We start from the raw sequence: 26,642 nt of genomic DNA, 5'->3' as shown, positions 1-26,642 counted from the left end.
AACAAGTCCTTTTCAGTTGAAGGAATGAAAGAAGACCTCAGAAGTATAGGAACTTAGGTGGATAGTCCCTTCTTTTCTATTTTATAAAATGATTGCATGAAGAGAAGCAATTGCTTCCCTTTTACTTTTTGATAAAGTGGAGGTCAGTTTTTGAACCCATTTATTTTAAATGCCTAGAGAGTTTTACAGTGACAAAAATGTTTTACAAAGAAGGCCCAGTTGGAGTTGCTCGGTCAAGATGTGCCAGGTGAAATGTTCATCAGTTCAGTGTTTCTCTGTGTTTTGGAAATCTATTTAGTATGCTGGGCTGGTGGCCACATTTGCTGGTAGTGTAGATGTGGTATTAGACTTCAGCATGTCTGTGACCACGGTGCAGCAGTAGGAAAAGACCACTGGACATGGGGGGCTCAACCTCCTTCCACTTAGAACTGCCATTCACTGTGTCACTGATCCCATTGCTGCAAACTTCATACTCTTTAGGAGCTCTGAAATGCTTTAACCGTGCTCAAATGCAGAAGGTCGTCTTGGTGCTTTGGGGTACCGAGGATAAGCAGAGGCTTCCCCCATTGTCAAAATGCCTCACGAAGAAGCATCTCACTGCCGTTAGTGTATGGAGGATAAAGAAGCAGGAGTTAGGGATACTGAATATCTTGTAATGCTTTGGATAGTCCTGCCTAGTAAAGAATTCACTTACTCAAAATGTCAACAGTGTCCCTATTAAGAAAGGGCCTGTCAGACTTAGTTGCATCAGTATTCCCAGCTCCTAGCTCCAGCCCTCCTAAGCCAAAGGTACCATCTGCTTTCTTTGCTTTCTCTTTATTTCCTCCCCTCCTTCTCTTCCTTTTCTGCCTTTTCTTCTTCCTTTCCTCTCTTTCCCTGAATCTACCTCCTTCTAGCTTCAACACAAGTGTCTGTACCTCTGTGAGGTCTTCCCAGCACTCCATGTATTCTTAGATGCTACTTTTTCTGTGCTCTCATTGTCCTTCATATCAATACATACCTGACTCCATGTTGTTGGTGATCCCCTGAACAATGTCTCCACTGTTATGTGCCTGCGGGTCTTCATCTCTGTGTCTGCAGCACAAGCACAATCCCGACCAATTGTAGGCACTCAGTAAGTTTCAGTGGAATGAATTAATGAATAGTAGTTGTTTGGTTAGTATTGCCAACTTAAGTTGAGTGAATTTTGGTCATTGTTTCTCAGTTTCAGCACTATTGACATTTTGGGCAGGATATAATTCCTTCTGGGTCACTATCCTGTGCATTATAGGATGTTTAGTGGCACCATGGCATCTACCCACCAGATGCCAGGAGCACCCCTGAGTTGTGACAACCAAAAATGTATCCACACATTGCCCATTGTCCCCTGAGAGCAAAATCATAGCCAGTTGAGAACCATTGAATTAAGGTAAAAGAAGAACTAATATGTATTGAATCCATTTAATAAGTAAGGTATGCATATGTTGTGGTATCAATAGTTCATTAGTCCACTCAGGAAATAAATAGAGCTCTCTTCAAATTACTGGGCTATGCAGTCTTAACTGTTAATGCTTGAATATTTTATGAACATTTACTACTGGCAGATTTTTAGTATTATGAAATAATCCAGTCACCTCTCTGAAGCTTGAAGGCCTCCATACATAGTAAAGAGCCTTTTGGAATCACTGTTGAAGTCTTAGGTGCCTATATATAGCACAAGCAATATTAGGAAACGACACATACAATATCGATCTCCCACATCTATGGCTTTTGCCAGGTACCATGCTGGGGTCTGTGCATTATTTCACTGAATCTTTATATTAGCAATGGAATAAGAAGTAGAGGCCCAAAGTGGTTACATAGCTTGCCCATCGTCTTCATCCTTTTAGTGGAGAAGAGCTAGGATCTGAGTACAAGTCTGCCTGGCAGCAAGGCCTGAGTGCTATCCTATGCTGCCTGCCTCTGAGATGGATCTTTTCACCCAGTTCGAAATAGAGGTCACCCACTTCTCTCTAGAGGCTAGCTGACATTTAAGGGGTGGACAACCACACATTACCTATTCTGTGCAGTAATACCTGCACTCTTGGTGTCACTGGCAACCTCATTTATCCGATAATGATAGACCTGGATACATACACTTGTGGGTACACAGCTGCAGCACAACTGTGGGGATACAATTTGCCTGTTCTCTGGGTGTTGAGAAGTAGAACTGATGGAGGTGAGCCCAGGGCCAAACAAGAGATTTGTAATCTCCCTCATCTTTTGTCTATACAAGACATTGTAAGAACAGTGTCCACATCTTTTGATGGGCTCTCAGATGAAAACATAGGTATCAGCTATGTTCCAAGGTTGTTCTTTCTTAGATGAGTTCTCAAATCATGGTTTGTAGTGGCATTCTGTTTCACTCCTGACCTTCTCTCCAACATTCTGACTTTAAAAATTTCAAATTGGGACTTTTTTTTTTCACAATAAGACTTATGCTATACAGAGTTTTATTGATGGGACAAAAAAAATAAAGCTTTTCTAATAATTCTGTCACTCAAGTGTTCAGTCACAACTTCTACTATTAAGTTGGTATAGCTTTAAGCTTGTACATAAAACAAAAATATGGCAAACTAAGTAGCAGGCAAGCCTGGATCAAAACCACATGTATGGGGGTGGTGGAGGAGGGAAGTGGTGTCAAAGGATACAAACTGTTTGGAGAGGTCATGGTTTTAGTGGTCCTCACATGGAAGAAGAAATAACCTTCCCACTGGGTTGTTCCATGAGGACACTTCCCTTTGACTTTAAAGTGGAGTTTCAGTTTGGATAGAATCCTCTGTGTCCATCAGCTGGTGGGGGAAGAAAACCTACTGTAGTTATCCCTGCAGATCAGTGATGTCTGAATACATTGATGACAATAATAGTTCTCATAATCATGTCATCATCTACTGTTCCCTTTTTTGGTACTCAGGACTCTGGGGTATGTATTCTTTTCTGAGAAGTTAGGGATAGTGCCAAGGCTAAGAACATGAGTTCTTCTTGAGATGAAACTCCAACTCTACCAATTCCTGTCTGTCATCTTAACTTGATTGCTTAGACTCTTTGTGCCTCAGTTGCTTCATCTGCAAAATGGGGACATAATACCTACTTCACAGCACTTTGAAAATCATTGAAAAGTAATACACGAAGAGGCTGAGTGGGTGGCCCATAGTGAGTGCTCAGTAAACATTAGCTATGTCACTTGATTGTTATTCTTTTTCTTAGATAAGTCCCTTTAACATTTCATATAATAAGGACTTGGTGATGATGAACTCCTATAACTTGACCTTATCTGGGAAGCACTTTATTTGCCCTTCCAGTCTAAATGATAGCTTTGCTGGATAGAGTAATCTTGGATGTAGGTCCTTGCCTTTCCAGCCCTTTCTTGCCTGCTAGATTTCTTTTGAGAAATCAGCCAATAGTCCTATGGGAACTCCTTTATAGGTAACTGCTCCTTTTCTCTTGCTGCTTTTAAGATTCTCTCCTTATCTTTAATCTTGGGTAATGTCATTATGATATGCCTTGGTGTGTTCCTCCTTGGGTCCAACTGCTTTGGGACCCTGAGCTTCCTGACCTTCCTGGAAGTCTATTTCCTTTGTCAGATTGGGGAAATTCTCCTTCATTATGTTTTCAAGTAAGTTTTCAATTTCTTGCTCTTTTTCTTCTCCTTCTGGCACCCCTATGATTTGGATATTGGAACATTTAAAGTTGCCCCAGAGGTTCCTAAGCCTCTCCTCATTTTTTTTTGAATTCTTGTTTCTTCATTTTGTTCTGGTTGAATGTTTATTTCTTCCTTCTCCTCCAAATCATTGATTGAGTCCCAGTTTCCCTCCCTTCACTGTTGGTTCCCTGTACATTTTCCTTTATTTCACTTTGCATAGCCTCCACTTCTTCTTCTACTCTGTGATCACACTCTACCATTTCTGTGAGCATCCTGATTTCCAGTGTTTTGAACTCTGCATCTGAAAGATTGGTTATCTCTGCATCACTTAGTTCTATTTTTGGAGCTTTGATCTGTTCTTTCATTTGGGCCATATTTTTTTTTGTCTCCATGCTCCTGTTATGTTGTAAGGAGCAGAGCCTCAGGTATTCAGCAGGGTAGGGCAACCCACATCACTGTGTTGTGGTGCTGTATGTGGGGGAGGGATCTGAGAGGGAACAATACTGCTTGCTTGGGTTTCAGCCAGCTATCAGTCACTTCCTCTGCTGCCCACAAGCAAATTGGGCCTTTCTGCATGGGCTTGTGTATGTTATAGGACCCTATGGGTCTCTCCAATGTAGTCTCCTGTGATGCTGGGAATTTCTCCCACTGCCACAATCCCCACAGGTTTTTATAGCCAGAGGTTTTGAGGCTTTATTTTCCCCCATTGGAACCCTGAGTTGTGTGTTCTGTCTCACTCCCCAGTTGTTCCTCCCAGTTTACCCGCACATAAATGTGGGACTGCCCAGTCTGACATCTGCTGCCTCACCTGTCCTGGTCTTCCAGCTGCTGCCTTGCCACAAATCCTTCCTGCCCAACTGCCTGTCTCCACCCCTCCTACTGGTCTGGATGAATGTTTCTTTAGCTCCTCGGTTGTTGGACTTCCACATAGTTCGATTTTCTGGCAGTTATGATTATTTTTTTGTTTTTAAATTTGTTATTGTCCTTTTTTTTGATGGTGGGAAGAGGCAAAGTGTATCTATCTATGCCTCTCTCTTGGCCAGAAGTCGTGATTGCTGTTCTTATACCCACAAAGCCACTGTGCCACTTTCCTCTGCGTCACAGTGCTAATCCTTCTGGTCACTGGGGACTGTGCAGGCCATCTCTGTTCTTCCAGGAAGCCTTCCTTAACCCTGCCAGACTAGTCTAGTGCCCTCCTCTGTGTTCTCAGAGGCCTTAACCTATTGTATTGTAATCATCTCTGTATCAGCCTGTTTCCCTGAATAGACTACAAGTACCTGAAGGTCAAAGACTTGTACCTCAATGCACACTATAGTGACTGAAATAGAAAAAGTATTTAACAAAGTTTTTTGGTGGAATAAAATAATGAACATTTAATTAATGTACTCAAGGTCACAAAGCTAGTAATTGAGTGAGAAGCATGCCTGACTTATAAAAGGACATATTAAGCTATAGAAAATATCCCCCTAATAATAATAATACATTAAGTTATGATTTAAGACTAATCATTACTTGTAGAATATTTTCCAAATTTGTTGAAGCTCTCCAAATTTTGTCCCTTTCATCTTTTTAAACCTTTATCTAGCAATAATACTTGCCATTTCACCTGCCCCCTACACAGACAGTTGGTTCCCTACCCTTAGGGGTTGCCTTGCTGATCCCCTTAAGTTGGATTTACACTTCCCTCTTCTTCTCTCAGGCAGTTGTCAATAGTTATTGAGCCTGCAGAGTGAGGCCTGTGATGCTGCAAGGTTGCAGAAGGAAATCAAAAGTTGGTGACATTTGAACTGACTCTCGCAGTAGTGAATCAAGTCTTTTCACTAGTTCTCCTTTGAAAGGTGTTTTTGCTAGACTGTGAACCCTTGAGGACAGGGAATGTGTTGATTATTTGCTCCAAGTTTATTACCTCTATTTAGCTTGTAGGTTGGTATCAACAGATGTTTGTTAAATGAACTAATCAGGCTATAGAAAAAAATTTAGGTTTGTAATTAAAGTACCTTAAAAAAAATCATTCAGCTTCTCCCTAACCCTGATAGTGGTTGTTAGAACCTCAGAAATTGGCCATCAAGCTTACTGACTTTCACACGATTTACTGCACAACAGAGCAGAATGCTGTTGGCTTCACCAGCTGTGTCCAGAAGGGCTCCATGTTCAAGTTAGCCACAAATCATGTCCCTTGGGGCATTGTTGCTAATGACAACACTGAAGATCAGAAATGCCTATGTTAGTGAAAAGTGTTTTATTTCAAGTGTCCTGACAGTTTACACCTGACAAGGACGTGCTTTTTTCTGGGTGGGTTTTTGAGAGAATAAACTAAATTAAACACACACATATGTATTTGTACCCATACACTTACATGCACACAGGGTTCCCACCTGATCTGTGACTGTCGTACAACCTGGGAAGAGTTCTTAGGTTTCTAGTGTTAGGGATAGACATTAAGCAACGCGGTTACCACCTGGTGATCACAAAGCGGAAGGACTTCTGTGCAACCTGGCCCTGAGTAGCTGCCCTTGACTCTTTTTTGGAAAAATCACAAGTATTCATTCATTAAAGTATTGGAATGATTAGAGAAGAAAATTAGAGGTGGAGGAGCCGCCTACCTCCTGAACAAGCAATGGAGACCAAGGCACTGATTGGAATTCCTGTTTGGTAGCCTGTTGTTGCTTAGTTTTGTTTCCTGTCTATTTTCAGAGTGTTGTTAGTTTGATTTTAATAATAGCGACTTGAGTCATTTTAGCCCTGTGTCTCTTCTTATTCACCTACATTTTTTCAGCAGAGAGCACAACGCATATTTGTTTTCAAGTTTTACATGTTGTTTCATATTCTGTAGAGTCTGCACTCATAGTCTGCAGACTTTTAGGAACAACGGTACTGTCATGGACACACAAAAGCACTGTGTGTGTGATTCCTAGGAGTTTACTAACAGTGAACATATCTCCTCAGCAGCAAGAGGGAATCGAAGAGGCTAGGCCAACATGTTCACATACACATACAGACCAGTGAGCCAATATTTGAAATGAAGACTTTTGCAGAGAGACCAAAATGTATGTTTTATATTTACGGACCATATGAATGAGAGCCCCCTCGTCCAAAACAAAACAGACAGTAGTTCGCATATAATAAATTTTTAAAAATCAAGTTCTAGTGATAGTATCAGAACTAGGTACTTAGATAAGGGTCAAGGGTAGAGGACGTGACAGAAAATAAAGGGGAATTTTAAAGGAATTATAATAATCTAATCATAGAGACAATAGCTAGTTAGTAATGAGCAGAATTACGTAGTATTAAGTACCTAATGAGTTCTGTAAGACAGTGTTCACACTAGAGAGTGTGTTTCAGCAAGGGATGTTATGCCCCCCCGTGATGGGTGTTCAAAAATGTGTGAGGGCACTTTTGGTTGTCACAAGGGCATTTAGGGATGCTAACTGTCAGAGAGAGCACAAGGTAGTTCTCACATTGGAAGGAGTCCCTGTCAAAATGCTGATAACCCCGATAAGAACCACTGCAGAAATTCCAAGAACTTGGGTGCTCTGATTTAGCTAAAGCTGAGCCTAACATGTACTCAGTCCATTCTGTGAGTCAGACAAAGGTTCTGTTCCCTAAAATCAAGGAAATGGCCTGTATTATAAAGTGCTTCAGTGATCAAAGTCAGCAAAGTGAAACATGTCGATCATTCTTCTGTCTAAAAGGGCAAATTCTTTTAGCATTGATTTAAAACTATACGGAATCAAGACCCTTTCTTTAATGATGCTCTCTGATGGCTCTCCATTTAAATTGAAGTAAGGAGCTGAAGCTCAGCTAGAGGGTTCATTTCAAAAAGGTATTTCTACATTTAAAAGGTACTATTGCTTATTTTGTATGTGTTTTTGTACTATCCAAAATATTTTCTCATTTAAAAAAGTTTAGTTTTCATTTGAAAAATACTGAAAAACAAAATTAGACTTTGAAATACCTATTTTCTAGAATAGGCAGCCTTCATTTAGTTACCAAGAAGAGTTTTCAACAAACCAAATTCTTTTAAAAAATGAAGTGTAACTGGCACAAAAAAGTGCCATTTTTACTCTTTATTTTCTGAATACTCCTATATGTTAATTATTTAAAAATTAGATAAAATGTGACCTAAAAAAATGTCCTAGGGTCCATTTCTTGACTGGTTAACTGTATTTATCATCCCCATAAGTCCAAAATATTTATTTCCAAATCTAGGATAATGCTTGGCCCATGTATATGGTCAATGTACATTTGAAGAAAAGATAAGATTTATATTTAAAATTATGTTAAACATTTGGATAAATATATTTTATAAATATTATGAATAAGATTATACTTAGGCATTTGATTCCTAAAATTTATACCTGATTTATTTAAAATAATTTGGAAATGAATTTCTGTTACATCTCACTTTGGAAAAAGTAAGACGTGAGAGGATTTGTTTTTAATGTTTTGTGTTATTTTCTTTAGAAAGTAATTTCATTTTTACTAAAAAATTCACTCAAAATAATCAACATTTTTATTCATATATACTTTTATATGAATACCTACATTATTTACTATTTCATATCAAAAGAGCATAATTATTGCTACCTGTTTTTTTCTTTAAAAACTCCCTATATGATTCAAGATCTGAGATATAAAGAATATGTTTCTTGTTTGTAATAGCTATCATTTTTTGCTCTGGGTTCTTTGCTAAGCATTTTAAGTGCATTATCTCATTATTCCTAGCAACAAACTTGCAAGGTGGGTACACCTTTAGTGCTATTTTGCACATGAGGAAACTGAGGCTTAGGCTATTTAGGATTCTAATTTACATAATAATGTAAATTATTATGTCCCTCCTACTATGTAATATGTAAATAATCCCTTGCAAATGTAATTTTTAAAATACAAGATGACTGAATATGTTGCCATATAGATCTCTTTGCAAGAGAAAAAGACAAATAGGCAGCAAGTTTACCTTGGTTTATAGTTACCCTGGAGTGCCTGGTTTTTCTGATCACAGTGACTAAAAACTATGAATTTCAGTATGTTTGATAATTACTTATTTTCAATTAGATACTTAACTTATTTAAATTCAAAAATAAGTCTGGAGAAGCTTGAGTTGTGAGACAGAATTAAGTTCATTTCGAGGGAACTTTTGTAAGCAAAGATAATAACTCACCAAAGAAAATGGATACTGGCTTGTTTGAATCCTTGGTTGCAAGCTGACACTTTGAGGGAATGTTCTTAGCAAAACACTTACTTCAACGGAAATTAGGTCAGCCTTCTGGAACATTTATCATGTATACCTGTCACCAGCAAGACCCAATCCTTAAAGTGAACTGAGATCACAAGCATTGGTCCCTCCTGCCCTGAGTTGCAAAGGATACTCTAAACCAGTGGTTCAACAAATATGTGAGCTTGGCAGAAACTCCCATAAAACCAAAGCCAACGCCCATATAGTTGCTGTGGGAATTGAATTCCTTAATACTCTGTTTATAGAATTTTGAAACGGCAAATGGATTTGGTCTGTTCTGAAAAACAATCTGTCCCACGGCTTGTTTGGAATAACATCTCGAGTTGCTATAGAAGGATGTAGGCAGAAGACCCATGTCTGATTTGGTAGTCAATTTCACCAGCCTCTGCTTGTTTCATACCTCACAGCCAGGTTGGTTTTTGCCCAACTGGGGGTATTATTTGCATAAATTAAAGACCAATTTCTACTGAAGCTCAGGAGTTGCTAATTTGATATAGAAACTAGAGCAGTTAGCAAAATCCAGAGCTAAAGTAGTTAGCAAAATTCGGAGCAGTACAAGGTAAGATAAGACTGTATGGTAAAACCAAAACAACATAAATGAGTCATAACCCGATGTCCTTTCAGTAATTATGTGGCAATATTCTGGTGGTTTCAGAGCAATGTCAGCAAGTGTGAAGATCCTACAGAGGAATTTGAGAGTGCATCTGTGTTAGTTTATGTCAATTTATATGCATTTCAGCTCAATGAATATCATTCATTGGAAATCTTATGGATTGAAATGACCACATTCAGCAAGCAGTCAAATTGCTATTCCTGCTACGTTAAGTTACCTTATCTTTGAAAGGAAGTAATTACTTATGTTCTTCATATGTTCTTGTTGGGCAAGCTCACCTAAAGACTTCATGAAAAAATTGCTACCATATATGTGAAACTGGTTGAAGAAAAAGATAAAATTATTAAATGTTTGTGTAGGAACCTACCTTTGTATCACAAGAAGAAGAATAAGAACAAGGGGGTAAGAAGAAATCTTTATTCCTCTGTTCATTTGTCACACATACACAAGGACCCACCATGTGTTGCACACTGTACAAATGGTAGAGTTAAAAAGATGAGAGAGATACAGGTCCCACTTCTATCACACTCTCATTTAAGTTGTGTGCATGCGGGTGTGTCTGTGTGTGGCAGATCCTCAAACAAAAACTAACGATACCCTATGTGAAATGCCGCAACTTTAAAGCTCAGGAGAGAGACTCGAGTACTTAAAAGAAATTTTGTTTATGATATGTAGCTTGTAAAACAAAGTTTTGTTTTTAACCATATCCTTAAGAAAGATGGGCCTGTTTTATGTGAAAGTCGGGAAGATTTGAGGAGTTGAAGGGGAGAGTGGGACTGGCAGAAATCTACCAATAATTTCTTGCTGGAAGATTAAAAAAAAAAAGCTTTCATTATCACACTCTATTAAGCCAGGACCAGGAAACAATTTCTAATCAGCACTCTGATCTGGGCAGAGATTGCGCAGTCTTTTGTAGCAGGCCTCAGATCTGTGTTCTCTATTCACACATGCTCACTTCCAGCTGTTGTCATTGAAATCCCACATAATCTTTCAAGGTCAAAGGGCAGTCACCCATGGCTGCTGCAGTTAAAAGGTTATGCTGATTTCTGTTGTCAAATATTGGCCCTTTTCTCTTCTGATCACTCCCATTCTACTTTTTCTAACAAGAAAAATCCAGCCTAGAATTGTATTACATGACTTTAAAGTCTTAAAAGTGTTCTTCCATTGTGCTAACACGACATGGCCTGAACAGTCTAATTCTTTCTGTTATATCTCACAAAGAATTTTCTGGTACTTCTAAAATACTTTGTGTTTGTGTTAAGCCAGCAATCTTCAAAGTATGGTGGCCCACACGATTCGCGGCATGACATAGCACAGGCAGAGATGTGCAAGTATAATATGGAGTCTATCAATAAATGCTGTGAATTACGTTATCAGTAATCAATTGCCAGTTAAGTGAACAAGATGGGCACAAAGCAAATGACTTAAAAGCATGCAAGTTCTTAGTGTATTGTGATTCTAGACAGTAACTAATTTTATTCTACATTTGGAAAACTACATCTACCTATTGGTAATTTTTTTTTCAGTCTTGGAAAAGTAATTGCAAGAACTCCTTTTAAAACATTGCTTCAGTTCATGAATGATTTTCTTTCCATCCTTGGTGAATCAAAATCGGTGTTGAGTATCTTAAAATTAGCACATGGCCCCTGGTCATCTTCTTTCCTTGTCCCTGCCTGTGTCCTCAGGTGGATTATCAAGCAGAGCTCCCTGTTGGTGGTCTCACAGCCATGTGCATTAAACCTAAAAAGGAAGACTAGGGCAATGGGCATTAAGGTTTTTTGCTGTTTTACATCCATAAACCAGGATAGCCCTCCAGTGATCCAGTTTCATGTCTGTTTCATTTAAGGTAATCATTTTCTGATATATTCAGAGAATAAATTTCCTTATTTTTCTCCAATATCTGTAAGAGTTCATAAGCAGAAACTGAAGTTATTACAAATAATTTGATTTACTTGTAGATTATTAAGAATTAGTATCCAAGTTCAGAGAAACTTTTGATTCAGAACATAAAACAATACAGTTGTTTAAACCCTTTTTAGTTCAAAACAGGTTAAATAAAAATTACTTTAAAATTTGTGGTGCATTCAAATGACAAAATAATTTTAAGATATTTATAAAATACTGATCTTATGCTAATTACAGTGGAATTTACTTTTTCTAACATATAGCAAATTTTTTAATTTAAAAAACATTTTGTAGGGTGCTTAAAAAATTTTTCCTAAAGTAAGTGTTTCTCTGTTCTTGTACAGAACTAATTTGTAGTTGGGTGTACTTGCAAAATACCTCTTTTTGCTTATTATAGGCCAAATAAGTGCATGATTCTAAATATTTAGGGGAAATTAATTTGTTGACATGACAAAACAATGAAAAAAGGGATATTTATCCTACAGGAAAGAAAATTAGGGACTGAGGGACTGTCTTCAAATACTTGAAGAGTAGCAAAATGGAAAAGAGATCAGAATTATTTTGTCTGTTCCAAAGGATAAAATTGAGGTAAATGAGAAGTTACAGGAAGGCAAACATATAAAAGGAATTTTTAAAATCAAATCTTTTAATTTTATTAGTCTAAAATTCTTTTTTATGATACAGTGATGATTGTTCCCTTTCTAGGTGATCTTTAAGATCTCTTCATTTCCAGTTCATTCCATGATGTCATGCATCCAATATTTCTAAATACGCAAATGAATACAATTCTTTTTTCACTTTTTATTTAGATGTTTTGATATCGATTGGATGTAGTCCTTTAATTAATTGCCTAATTACTTGTAACTCTAACTCATAAACCCTATTTCAATGAAACCATTCAGCAATCAAATTTAATTTAATAAAATACTACTCTTTCCTTATTAACTACAGGAATTGGTGAAGAGGTGATAAGTCCTTTGGATTAGACTGGATAATCAAGTCTCTGGTATAATATATGATGGGTTAAAGTGCAGTAAAATTTATTATATAAAAGAACTAAATGAACCTGTTTAGTTCTAATCCTAATTCACTAGCTGTGTGACCACAGGCAAATCACTCAGCCTCTCTGAGCTTAAACCTTCTTTTCAGTAAGATCAGAATACTGCCAACTACAGGAAATTGCATGAGGAATTAGAGCTTATGTCTCTAAAGTGCTTAGCAGAGTAGCAAACACATGGTAAATACTGGATAAATGAAAGCTATACTTTTGATGAAAATTAATACTACTAAGAGAGGTTCCATGGATAAATCTTCTAAATAGGTAGCCTAACTTTACAATATCTGTTACCAGCTTGATCCGTTTTTCTAATGTCGGTATGTTGAAGTGATTGCAAGTGAAGGTGCAGGGTGTCCCTGAGCCAAAAAGTTAGCCAAAGACACTGAAATAGAGAACAGGCTGACAGTGACCAGAGGTGAGAGGGGAAGGAATTTCAGGGGAATTTCAGGGGAGAATGGGAAGGGTTTACAGGAACACATATAAAGGACACATGGACAAAAACTAGGGGGGGTGGAAATGGGAGGGAGGTGAGGAGGGATGGGTGGGTGGGTTGGGATGGGAGTAAAGGACAGAAAACTGTACTTGAACAACGATTAAAATAAATAAAAAAAAAGTTAAGACACTACTTCCCCTCAGTACTCTGGTACACAAACCGAAGATATAAAATAGGCCAAGGAACAGAGCAGTGTACCTACAGAAAGACATTTGCCAAAAACCAATGATATCCTTGTAAATGTTTTGGGAAATAGTGAGTGAAATAATGCAAAGAAAGTATTTATTGCAAGAACTCTCAGAGGCTTTACCATGTAAACCTTTCTTGTCATTCTCCAAGGGCAGGTGTGAGAGCGTTTTCCAAACTCATTTCACTATAGAAACCTTTATATATATTTGTATCCTTGTTTTCATTTATTTGTTTTTGGTGGAGCACTGCAGGGAAGCACTGATGTGAACCCTGATGTGGAGGATTAACGTACTGGTATTTGGAGAGTAGCCGGTGGGACGTCTTGGCTGTAGCGCAGAGAGCACTTATTTGGGTTCTTTTAGAAGATAACATTGAGAAGGTGTAACAGAAGCCAGATTTTGAAAGACTTTAAACACCAAACTCAAGAATCTAACCTTCATTCTCAAGAAAATCATGAAATACTTATGGCTCCTTTATCAGATGAAAAATACCAACCATCCATCCATTTCCTACCTACTATGCCAGTGTATTAAAGTACAGAGAAGCTACCTAACAGGTATCACAGATTTGTGCACCTACAGGGTTCTTATATGTCATTTAAATAAGTGAAATACAATGAGGAGTGTAATATATTTGTAAGCTCATGCCCAATTTAAAGCTTTCATATGCAAAAAAAAAAAAAATTACCACTGTGCTAGCTAGCCAAGCAAAATTCTAGTCTGTAGACTACAATTGGCCTGTGGGCTGCTAATTTGTGACACTTTGCATTCTAAAGGGAAAGGCTGGCACTTATGTTGGTTAGGGTAAGTACTAGGCTGCTATAACCAAGAGACTGAAAAAATAGGGTGGTTAAAGTACACTGAAATCTACTTTTCTTTTTAGTAACTCTTCCAAATGATCAGGCTAAATTGACAGGGTGGTTCTTCTCCACACTGTCATTCAGGGTCTCAGTTTCCCTTTGTCTTATTGCTCTGCATGGATACTGTCTCTATCTGCATGGCTGAAACTATTCTAGCTCATAAAAACAGGAACAGAGTGTGTCTGTGGAGCAGGAGTTCCTTTTCAGGCATGTGGGGTAGAAGTTGATTGTATCACTTCCACTCACTTTCCAGTAGTGGCCACTCCTAACTGTAGAGGCTGGGAAGTATGGTTTGTAGCTGTCAATCATGGATATGCCTGGACAACCAGCAGTCTCAGCATGGGAAGACATTGCAATAATCTTTGCTAGTTGTTAATGTTTTCCCAGAAAAGTCTTATAAAAAGACCCAATCTTAGATAAATATATTACTGTAAATCTTGGCATAAACATTTTCCTTAACTGGGAACATAAACCCCAGAGAGCAAAGAACTTTTGCTATTTCTAGTCGTATCTGTTGGGCCTAGGACTATGCTTGCCAGGTAAATAAGCATTAAATAAATACTTGCTGAATGAAAGCTGTAAACCAAATACTGACTTCCTCTTTATGGACAGTGCAGAACAAAAAACCAAAAAACACAAATTAAGTACCTGTATTGAATACGCGTAGCTGAGCGGGGCAGGAGAATTCAGAGCAACAACTCAGCAGTACATAAATTCCATGACACATACTTCCACAGCCTCTCTTTGATTCATCCTACTTTTCAGCTAAGGCTACAGTATTTCCACACTAATGGCAATTCCTTTATGTGTTATGATAAACAGAATGACAATCATAACCATATTACAAAAGCATTTATAATAATCCTTTTCATCTAAAAATCTCAAAATGCCTCATGCAAAGTATTAGTTGGCAACTATCATTTCTTTGTTTTACATATTCTGAGACACAACTTTCTAGACATAGAAATATTTTACCTTATTGTCAGTCCAACACCGTATGCCAATCTTTTAATGTTTATTATAAACAGACGACCAAGTGAAATTTACTCCACCATCATGAAGATGAATCACACAAATAGAACGTATATGTATTTTTATTGCTACTATGTTCTTTCTTAGTGGACGTCTGAATATTTAACATTTGTTTTAAATAAAGAATTATTCTTAAATAATATCTGAGATGTCATCAGTGAATGGCAGAATAATTAAATAGTCAGTGTATAATAAAAAATCAGACCAAAATTTTAGTATTTAGGTTTCATGGATCAACAGGACTATATCCTTACCCCACCTCCCCCAAAATCCTGTTTTCTAAGATATTCCAAATTAAAAGTACAGACATAACATAACAGGAAGTAAACTAATAGTAATTTATATTGTGCTTTAGAGAGCTGCCAAATAAAGGTGTATCTCAAGTCACTCATCTGAATCCCTGAGTAAGTATTTGTTACATAGCTAGAACAAGAGTTTGTGCTGGGCCCTGTGGGCAATGTAAGATCACAAGACACACCCCTGCCCTGGCCTGGTTTGTTGCAGGAGTGCAGGGCTAAGACAGGAAAATAAATACCTGTCAAACCAAGTAGAAAGAGGCAATGCCATAAGACAAGTAGAGCAAAGGTGCTGCTCAACTTAGTGGTATTGACTGAGCCCACCTGAAATCCACTAACTGGGGTTCCGGGGGCTGATGAAGGAACGACACCCCCTTTCCTTAGGTGGCTTATAAGCCAGTGGAGAGTTCACAGAGGAGACATGAAATTCCAGGGGGGAGTGTTGGTGAGGCAAACCGTTCTTTAGAGGGACCGGAATGTCAGTTCTGTGAGAGCGGTGTCATCAGGAGTTAGTTCATCACTTGCGACAGGCCTGCGTATCACAGGCAGTCCCAGATAGTCGTGCACACTAATAGTGTGAGAATGAGGGGGCTCTTTTCCCTTTGAGGAGCCCAGCTGCACAAGCAGGAAAGGCCCAGTCATCAGCCTGTCTCAATCAGCGATGGAGTCTTATTTACCAAGAGATGATAGAATGGAGATACCTTCTTTTTGCTGGAATGATCCGTGTGTTGTAATTGGCCTATATCCGTTAGCCAGATAAGACTTGACCATTTAGAGCTGAGAGTCTATTACTATCCCAACAGGACAAACAAAAACACTATCTTGTGTGTAAACTTTCCTCCTCAGATACATTCATTCTGCTTCATGGACAAACTTTCATTAAAGGCAAAGCCTCCCTCTGGATGGTTTGTTCCCAGCTGTTTCTTCCCCTGACCTCTGAACAGTTCTGCAAGGTTACCCGTCTCTCTGCAGATTGAACTCTTTTTCCTTTCCTGCTTGTTAAAAGGTAGATGGATGTTCAGTTCCTTCACAAGGTGAAATTTGGTTCCCATATAATGGCATTTTCCATAACTGCTGATATCATCAAAGTAAAGAGAGCTGCTTTTCCTAACCACCCATAAAAGAATTTAGCTTTTTATATTTCTGCCTCTCCTACAAAGCCTAATCTCTCCCCACTGTGAGTATGACTGACTCCAAGGTATTGAAATCTCTGCTCTAATTGGGAGTTCACTGAACAGGACTTCAGTGAATGAACTTTTTTAGCCATTTTATATAAAATGAAAAAGGATCTGCTCCTTATTCCAATCTCCTCTGCAATTGCTCCTGAACAGTAGTTCAGAATTGGAGAGAGAGTCAGATCAGTGAACACGCTGGCTTTTCATGTGAGATATACTTAACAAAAGTGTATGTTTTGTACTCATTTTGGAGAGACTCTATTCAAAATGTAAATCTTGGGGCCTTTTGGGAATGTTTCATCAGCTGTCCAACTAAAGATCTTTTAATGCTAACAACGGAATTCAGAATTACTTATATTTAGTTTTTTATATTCTTTTCCATTTTTCTCTTATCTTGCCTAAAAGTAGAACACCCAGATTAGTGTTATTTCCCTGAAAGTCATTTTTACGATTTGGTTTGTGTTAGTGAGAACAAAGTATTAATCTGCTCAGGTTCGCTTAGTAATTACATTAGCTGTGTCATTTTTTCCATCATTTCTTAGGTTTCATTTTTCATTGCTATCTTCCCCTGGAGTTCATCAGTGGGTTTCTAAATAATTGGTGAAGGAACAAAACCAGTTTCATAGTCATTTAAAGTTACATGGCATGTTTACACAGACCTCTCCTTGGGGACACATTATGAAGATAAAGTCATCAAGGCCATCTGATAATCTCGTAATACTGTGAAGAGATGATTACATCAGGATTTGTGAAATAATTCTACCTTTTATTTTTATCTTTCTGATTATTGTACATTCAATACTTTTAAATTGAACACATTATACTAAAATAAGCCTTTGAAGGCACGTTTCTAGGAGGGAAAGGAAGATTAAATTATTTTGGCAGCGACTTTCTCAAGATCACACAGGATTCTAGTTTAAGCTTCAGACTAATTTTTTTTTTGCCTCCTATGTTTATTCAGTAACGCTGCCCTTCAACTCTGTTTTTCCTGTGTTTCCCAAACTTTGAACTGTAATCACAATAATAGGACAGCCCCCAGACATTTCTTATCAGAGAACCTGATGGCACCTTTTTAATCAGAAGCTTCATCTAAATGGGTTGTCTATCCTCTCCCTGTTCTGTTTATTTTAGAGGGATTCTTTGGATGGTTCATTTTAATAGTTTTCAGATGCACATTGGCTCGGTTTTAATTCAAACTGTATTGCTAGTGATGAGAGAGAGAGAAAGAGACAGAAAAAGAAGAGTTCTGCCTACATTTTCATAAAAAGGAAAATGCACATACTTGAGCCCAGTTTGAGTTGTGTTTATTCAGTGGCACCCCTGGAGCACACACTGTGTACCAGGCACTGTGTTAGGTCGGACCTGGAGGGCTGGAGGCACAGAAGATGCTCTTTCTCAAAGGGCTCACAATCTAATGAGAAAAAGACAAAATTACAGTTTAGTGTGTGTGTTAAGCCCTAGATTAGAACCATAAATAGTAAAGCAGGTCAATATTCAGAAAAGAGAAAAAGAGTCTTCTCCAGTGGTGGGGTGACAAGGGAAGGCTTTCTGACGGAGATGACAACAAAGCTGAGTCCTACAGACAAGTAGGAGGTGGCCAAGCAAGGAGTCCAAAGGACAGGAAGTGCAGGAGGGAGGATCAGTGTGAGGCAGGGGGTGAACCAGGGCCATGAGGAACATGTGTTCACTTAGGCCAAGGAGTAGGGCTGGAAACGAGACAAAAGGTAAAAAACAAGCCTGGCGAGAAAAGCAGAGGCTGGGTAGAGGTCCTGTGCCATGGGAAGGAGTATGTACTGTGCCCTGAACACTCTGTGGGGCTCTCGCAAGTTTTCTGATGGTAGCAATCTCTGAACACTTTTGATTTATCTTATATTCTCCAACACATTGTTCTTTTCTCCCTCGGGGCCTTTGTACATGCTAATCCCTCTGCTGGAAAAGCTCTTCCCCCTCTTTTCCTGGCTGTCTCCTTAGTATCTTTCAGATGTCAGCTCTTAAGAGAGATCTTCCCTTTCTGAAACATTTCCTGTTTGTTTCTTTCACATCATCCAGGGATGTCCAACCTTTTGGCATCTCTGCACCACACTGGAAGAAGAAGAGTTGTCTTGGGCCATACATTAAACACATTGAGATGCATAATCATAAAAAAAAATCTCATAATGTTTTAAGTAAATTTATGGTTTTGTGTTGGACAGCATTCACAGCCATCCTGGGCTGCATGCAGCCCCGGGGCTGCAGGTTGGACACCCCTGATACCATTCATAATTTTGTAAATGTTTGATTTCTTTTATATTTTAGCTCTCTTTAATTATTGACTGTGAATTTCCTGAAGGCTACCTTTCCTGAAGGTAGCACTGAATCTCAAACCCCTAAGCCAACCCCTGGCCCAATATAGGGGCTCAACAAATATTTGTTGAATAAATTAATAAATCATCAGATTTGCCTGTTAGTAAGCTGTGGCTGCAGAGTGAAGAATTGACCAGAAGAGTAGCCAAGACTGATGATGAAGAACGTAGTTAGAAGGCTGGTGAGAACTGGAGAAAGCTGGGGCCACAGCTGTAGCAGGAAGATGGAGGTGTGCATGGGGTCAAGAAATAGTAAGGAATGGAATCAGTGAGGATTAGCTGGATGTGGGTGTTTGTAAGAGGCAGGAGTCATGAAAGATACCAAAACATAGAAAACCAGATGAACAGTGGATGGTTTATTGAAGTAGGACAGTCAAAAGAGTTAAAAACAGGTTTGGGGACAAAAGCAAATGAGCTTGGCATTGGACGTGTTAGGTCTGAGGATACCCATGGGCTATCTGGATAGAAATATGCAATGAACATTTTGATTCATGTGTTAGGAACCCAGGAGAGAGATTGGGGCAAAAGATAAAAATTTGAGTGTCATTGGCTTATAGAGTTGTTCCTCCACTCACCAACAAATATTTGCTTACTAACTGCTTTGTCCCAGGCATTAAATACAGTGGAGAATGAAACAAACATTATTCTACCTTTCACAAATATCACAGTCAAGCCAGATAGCTGATATCATGAAAATAGAGAAGATAACTTAGGAAATATATTAATACATACATATATACATACATATATGTGTGTATACATACATATACATATATATACAGAGAGAGAGAAATGAGCACCATGGAAAACACCAGCATTTAAGAGGACAGGGAGAGTTTGAATGGATGAACATAGGGGTTATCCCTTTCCAATTCCTTGTATCAAACTAAACTCAGTTTTCAATTTCTATTGCTTGCTTATTTCTTTTTGGTACAGGATTAAAGTATGTGTGTTCACCTTCTGTCTGTACAGAAATTCATCTTAAATTCAAATTTATCCTTGAAATAAGGAATTTCAAAGGTTGGAACTGAAACAAGTATCAGCCCGCAGGCAGATGATGCAGACAGAGATGAGCAAAAGCTGGAGATCAACCTAGATTTTCCTATTCAGCTATGAATTTCCTTGCCATTGTTGCATGTGTTTTAAGTCAAACTTAATGTACATTGTGGTTGGATTTCCTTTGTTATGGTCTGTGAGATAAATGTGATGTAAATATTGTCACAATAGAAAGAGGTGTCATAGTCTGTTTTGCCAAGACCACGTTAGAGAACTTTTATTTGTTTATTTATTTTTACTTCTCAGTTCTCTTAATCCAAGAGACAATACCTTGGGCTCCGGCACTTCCCCAATAACAGTCAACTTAATACCTGGGTGTGGGTTACTGGGGAGGTGAAATTTCTTAAGCAATTTTTCAAATGAAATTTTGCCATTTTAAATGTGGGGTATATACATTTTTTAAAAATCAAAATATAAAAGACATATAACATTATATTCATTTTAAGTGTACTATAACATGATTCACTATATAGATATATTGCAAAATGACCCTCACAATAAATCTAGTTAACATCCATCACCACACATAGTGCTGTTTTACTTTACAAAGCAAATTGTGAGTATCGAATATTCTAAAAATTAGAGCTATGAATCTAAAATATCATAGATTGTGTATTGGATTTAAAAAACTGAAAGTTTTCTTTTAAATCTCAATAAAAAAATCTCCCTTATGCAGAAGTCAAATGTAACCAAAAGAAAAAGAATCATTTGTAGGTTTATTTATAATCCAAAACATGGTGATTTTTTACATGTGTTTATGTGCATGACATTTAATACATTTTTGATGCATAAAATATGCCTTAGGTAAATTTGCTTCCCTTTCATAATAGGCAAAATATAGCTTTTATCAATAAAGTACATTTTTCTTATGATTTTTTAATTTATATTCAGATTTGTCTTTTTTCTAATGTTGCATTTTTAAAGCTGTTTTCCTTATTTCAAAGAATAGTTATTTTTTAAAAATTACCTTCAGTCATCAACTTTTTGGGCCCTAATTTTAAAGCAGGTGATTACATTGAACATATAGACAGATCTCTCAATGAATTTCTACCTATGTGAAGCTCATAGAATGGGAAAAACTTTAGAGACAGAAAAGGAGATGGCATAACAATTATATATTTTTTGCTATTTATAAGTTTCATTTTCCTGTATTCCTAAACATACTATAAACTGAATAAGCTGTTGATAATATATGTAGTATCACATATCTAAAGGAAATTAATTATATCCACTAAAAGTGAAGCAGATATGAAATTCAAAGAGTAAGTCATTTTTGTACCATTAATTAATCTTTTTCTTAAGAAAAGAATCAACCTACCCACAAAAACCTCTTGCTCTTCAAACAAATTTAAATTTTATGTGTACTTAAAGAATTTGTTTTTATGTTTCAAGGAGTTTCAAGGGGCTTGCTTCTTCTAGTCTGGCTTTTTAAAGATTTACCCTGTGGTGCCTCTAGAAATGAAGGGAACATTTTTAAATCTTGTTTGATTTGAATGAATGGATAGCTAATCCCCATCAGATATTTCTTTAGAAAGTCACGTTTAAAAACTGTTACGGAGTTTAGCTTTCACGGCTGATTCTTAGGTAGGCTGTTTTCATCCCAGTTGTTAAGGTCTCAGAGGTCAGCCAAGGTAACCATTTATTTTAAATCATCTTTTGTTTCAGATTTCCTGTTGAGTCTTTTTTTTTAACCATTTCAAAAATCACCCAGTTGTTGTGTCGTAGCTTTCCATAGCCTCCAGATTCAAACCAAAAACACATCTACATACCTAAATGACTGTACCCTCTCACGGAAACGCGAACTGGAGCAGAATATGAAATGAGATATCATATTTTTTAATCACAATGAAACTCATGTTTAGAATTCTGTTGCCAAATATCGTCTATTTATGACACTTTGCCTTTTCTGTTTTTGTTTCCTCAGGACATTTGGGCTTCCAGGACAGTTTTGTCACATCAGGTGTTTTTAGTGTGACTGAGCTAGTAAGAGTGTCACAGAGTAAGTATAATTTTGCTTTGATTTGGTTTGTGCTTACTTTCTGCCTAGGCCTCCTGGAGACATAAATAGCTTTCAGGATCGCCTTTTCATTCACCCACTGGAAGAAGTTTGCCACGCAGTTTATTTAACAGCCAGGAATTTAAATCAGGAAAATTTGATGTCATTTTAATGTGAGACATATGGAAAGAACTGAAATCCTGAGTGTCTCACATATTCCCTAGTTTATAGTGTGAACCTGGTTTTAAAAATTTCTGAGACTTTTCTGATTTCTAAGAAATTCTGCACTTAAAAAAATTTGGTTTTGACCTTTAAAGAATGCTAATGCCCTCAGTGTGAATGACACAGTACAGCATGATCATTACCAGCTTGTCAATAATCACCAAGAACAGTGAATTAAGAGTACCTGTCACCACCCTAGTCCATTGATCAAAGGGTCAGTGATTGTATTCTCGCTGTAACATAATCCCAACAGTCCAAGGAGAAGGTATAGGGTATTCTCTGCCTCTCTCTGTCTCTCCCTCCCCACTCTCCCTCCCTCCCTCTCTCTCTCTCTCTCTATCTCTCACACACACACACACACACACACACACACACAAATACATACACACCAATTGTCCTCCTTCAAAAACATCTTTATGTTTTTATTTAAAAGTACAGCTACACTGACTATGATGTCTGAGGTCCCAATAACAAGAAGAAAAAATAAATACCAAGTATTAAAATGTTTTATCCCCCTTCTACTTCAAACTGTCATTTGTAGATAAAATATACATTGTCAAAATTGATTTCACACTGGAACAAATCATTTGTGGAATGAGGTGGAATGGAATAAAAAGTAATCTTTTCATTTCAAGTTCACCACCCTCCCCATCCCCAATTCCCTGCATTACTTACTGTCTTAGAAGATTGACTGAGCAAACCAGTAAACCTCATGACAAGATGCCAGGTCAAGCAAGCCAAACCATCCTGATCTTTCAGTTTAGATTCTGTCTATTCTTATTTTTTAAGGCTAGAAGACTCTTAAGAATACAATAAAAATTGGATACAAGGGGGAGTCAGGAAATCTGAGGGTGGAAGGGTAGATAGAGAATGTCTGTTGAGTATGCACTACCTGCCAGGTACTGCGTTAAGTTTTCACATAGGTAACAAAAGTTAATTCTTGCAGCAAACTTGTCAGATAAGAAATCACTCTCATTTTTACAAATGAGTTAAATTGCAGGTCTGTTGATGTCATTTACCCAAAGTCAAACATAAGGTAAACAGTTAGGCTGTCTGTGTAATGCTGGAATCCGTGCTATTGGACTGTCCCGTTGAAATCTACCGTGTGAGGCTAGACGGGGAAGGTAGCAGGAAGGCGACTATAGGTGTGTGAGTTCTGGGAATCAGGAACCCTTGGTTGATGCAGGGGTATCCTGCTGTGTGTGTATGCAGGGTTGGAAACCTAAGGAATAGGGCATTAGGAGCAGCATGTGTGAGATGGAAGGGACACTTGCCGTCATACTATGAAGTGTGCTTCAAGTAGTAGCCAGTGAAGTAGAGATCAGGCTGCCTTGTTGGTCTGGAGGGTGCATGCTACCCTAGCACAGCTGATTCGCCAGTTATGTGCCATAGACAAATACTGATGCATTTGTATGTTATGTATATACACACATGTATATACATACACATATGTACACATAAAACTTATCAGAACTTTTAAACATTACTAGCTCATGTCTTTCTTGTTATTTTAATAGTAACTAATGTAGACTGATGCATCAGAAGGTAGCTGTCATAGTGGCATTATAGGGAAACACATACATTGAGCCTTGCTACAACCCAGACATAGCCTCAAAGAGTGAAAATCCTTTGAACTCTAAGATTGGAGCCCTAGACCTTTTTAATCAACCCGGGCTGCTGTAATGCTTCCATTTAGTCTTCATTACCATTAGTGTCCGAGGCCTGGGACTTGTATAAGGAGGCCCACGCTGCTCAGAACCACCCCCAGAATCCCATCCTTCTGCTTTCCATACATCTCTTTTAAGGTCTTTATCCCAGGGTTGATCAGTTCCAAGCTGGATTAGACTCCCATGCAGCCTATGACGGCATGGTTGCCAAGTGAATTCTAAACCTGCCTTCAAGACTGCCAGAGGGTCTGGCTGGACCACAGATTGAATTTGCAGAGGGACCTGGTTTTGTTTCCTGTCCCTGTTTCAGGGGTTGTGTTGCAGATGCCTGGCATCATGAGCGTCCTTCGGCTCTTGAATGCTTTCTGATTCTGCACACTGCTGCGTAATTGCTCTAGGACTCACTCACACATGGCCTCGTGCTGACTGAAACTGTTTGGCAAGAGTGGGACTGGGCTGTGTCAGCTAAACCATGGCTTTAGGCCAAACTGCCATCCAGAGCCCCCTCCCTCTTGCAGATCTTTAATCCAGGTCTGTCAGGGTGTATGTCTCTAGGTTGCCTTGGTGGCTGAAGTAAGGATTCCCCAGCTCAGGTTTCCTCACCCACACCCCTTCTGAAACACTTAATACTCAAGCCACAGGGAGGAGTCAAAATCTTTAACCATTCATTACAGGGCTGACCCCTTGCCCAGGCTGGAAGAGCTAAGCATCTGCTTTAGAGGTGCAGCAGACACATTTTACAGATGAGTGGGACTGGGTGCTTTCTGCAACCTTGAAATAGAAATAAGCTAACAGGAACATAAGTTGATTAAATGCATGATGTTAGCGCTGTTAAGAGCATGATACAACACTAATACGTAAAATTAGTGTAGCTAGCATTTGTCAAGCGTGCACCATGTACCAGGAATTGTGCTAGGCCTTTGTAAACATTATCTCATTCAGTCCTCCCATGGTTGCTGCTATTGTCCCTTTTTACAGATGAAGGAGAGCGTGATGCTCTTAGAGGTTAAGAAACTTGCTCTTTTCACTTTGCTTTACTCAGCTAGCTGACTGCATTTTTGTCATGATCTCTCCCATACCTATATTATAAAACTAAACAAAATCCAAAGATTCTGTGCTTTCATTAAAAAATCATTTATTGTTAGTGTTGATAAACTTTTAGATTATTACTATGTGCATTTAAAAAGGTTAAAACTGTTTTCAGGTAAAGCAAAACATGTAAGACTCTTAATTAAAAATCTTTCCCTGGATTAGTTTTCTGGGATGATTTTAAAATACGAATACAATTGGTCTTACAGTTTTTGCTTAACAGAAAGTACAGAATTTCAATATACTTGCTAAATAGTTTCTCCCGTTATTAATATCTTTTGTTAGTGTGGTGGATTCGTTACAATTGGTGAGCTAATATTGGCACATTATATTAACTAAAGTCCCTAGTTTATATAGGGTTCACTCCTTGTGTTGTACATTTATGTATTTTGGTAAATACATAATGATATGTATGCATTAGTACAGTATCATACAAAATAGTTTCACTTCTCTAAAAATCACCTATACTCCATCTAAATATCTCCCACTCTCCCAACCAGTGATCTTTTAACTCTTTCTGTAGATTTGTTTTTAACCTGGGTGTTTTCAGTGGCCTCAGTGTCTTAGAACTTCTCTATGTTGCCAATTTTTTCCTCAACTCCGTCTTACCTATCCCAGCCCCGTCCAGTCCCCCGAACCATATGTATGGTCTGGAAACTTCACACTAACGGTGGACTTAGCTTGAAATTTGTCCCTTTTCCTGGCTCTTTAGCATTCAATTTTTAATTTTGCTAATATAAATACCTACTTTCCCCAGGTTTCTAGTTAGTTTCTGTTTTTAGTTTTCCTCCTTTTAAATTTAATAGAGGAGGGAGGTGTTATTTCAGTATTTCCTCATGAGGACTCACTGAAATAACTATGTGGGAAGTTTGTTGTTTATAATCATGTTACTACAGGGTAGCAATGGCGGAGAAACTCAAGAGAAAGCTGCTGGCTTAGCCTCGCACAGTCAGAGGTGAGAGTTGGGCAACAAGGTTATTGTACTGATTAGATGCATGGAGCTGTTGGAGTCTCCCACTCACTCCCTTCTCTCCCTTGCCTCCTGCCTTTTAATTTTTTTTTGCATTATCTGGAGTTCATGAAAGGCAAGAAAGGAGAGTCCTGTCTCTATTAGCAGCAGAGAAAGTACTGCAGCATAAAAGTAAATGTGTGTTTGTTCTCCTACCTCTTTCCCCATGTGATAGGGCCATCTGAAAGTTGTTCTAGTTATTTACTACTTTCTTCCCACACAGAGAGGACTGCTATTCAGACCCCTAGACGCTGTGCCAGAGAGAGAAAGAGGGAAGTCTTCTCTGCTTTGGAGTTTGGGGGAGGGTGTGTACCAGTGCTAACAATGTGATTCAGAATCACTGACGTTGTTTTAGCAGAATACTGGGAGGAAAGAGACAGGAACCATCTGTTGAAATGGCTCTTACATGATGCTGCATTTTCAAACAAAGCCTTCCAACAGCATTTTCAGATGGAGCTTTTTCCCATGAAGTTGCCACAGAGAGCCCACTCTACGAGCTGCTAAATGATGCTCTTAGATGGCTCTCTGGGTCAGCATCCACTCTTGTTTATTTTGTACCAGTGTTTGACTCCCAGTGTATGCTTTGAGGCTGTCAAATATGCTTCCTGGTATGAACCCAGAAAATCCTCCTGAAAAATCCACTACTTCTGCCCATTTCCTTCTAAAGTGCTGACTATTTTACTTGAAGTTGGTGGAGTGACTCTGAAACCCTAAATACTTCACTGGGAAAGAGGAAAACCGCAAA

At 38.3% G+C, this 26,642-nt stretch overlaps 1 protein-coding gene across 6 annotated transcripts in view; it reads left to right on the top strand.

Moving 5' to 3' along the window:
- The window catches only part of NFIA (nuclear factor I A), a 374,337-nt gene that overhangs the window by 230,917 nt on the left and 116,778 nt on the right, over positions 1–26,642 (top strand). For all 6 annotated transcript variants that reach the window (XM_045835430.1, XM_045835429.1, XM_045835431.1 and 3 more), the window contains exon 4: positions 21,839–21,913. In XM_045835430.1, the coding sequence (XP_045691386.1) occupies positions 21,839–21,913 (75 nt within the window). The remainder of the gene's footprint in view (positions 1–21,838; positions 21,914–26,642) is intronic.

The sequence above is a fragment of the Phyllostomus hastatus genome, unplaced genomic scaffold (assembly GCF_019186645.2).
Source record: "Phyllostomus hastatus isolate PE091 unplaced genomic scaffold, TTU_PhHast_1.1 phas_contig_209, whole genome shotgun sequence".
Classification (NCBI taxonomy): domain Eukaryota; kingdom Metazoa; phylum Chordata; class Mammalia; order Chiroptera; family Phyllostomidae; genus Phyllostomus; species Phyllostomus hastatus.
This window is presented reverse-complemented; position numbering and strand designations above follow the sequence as displayed.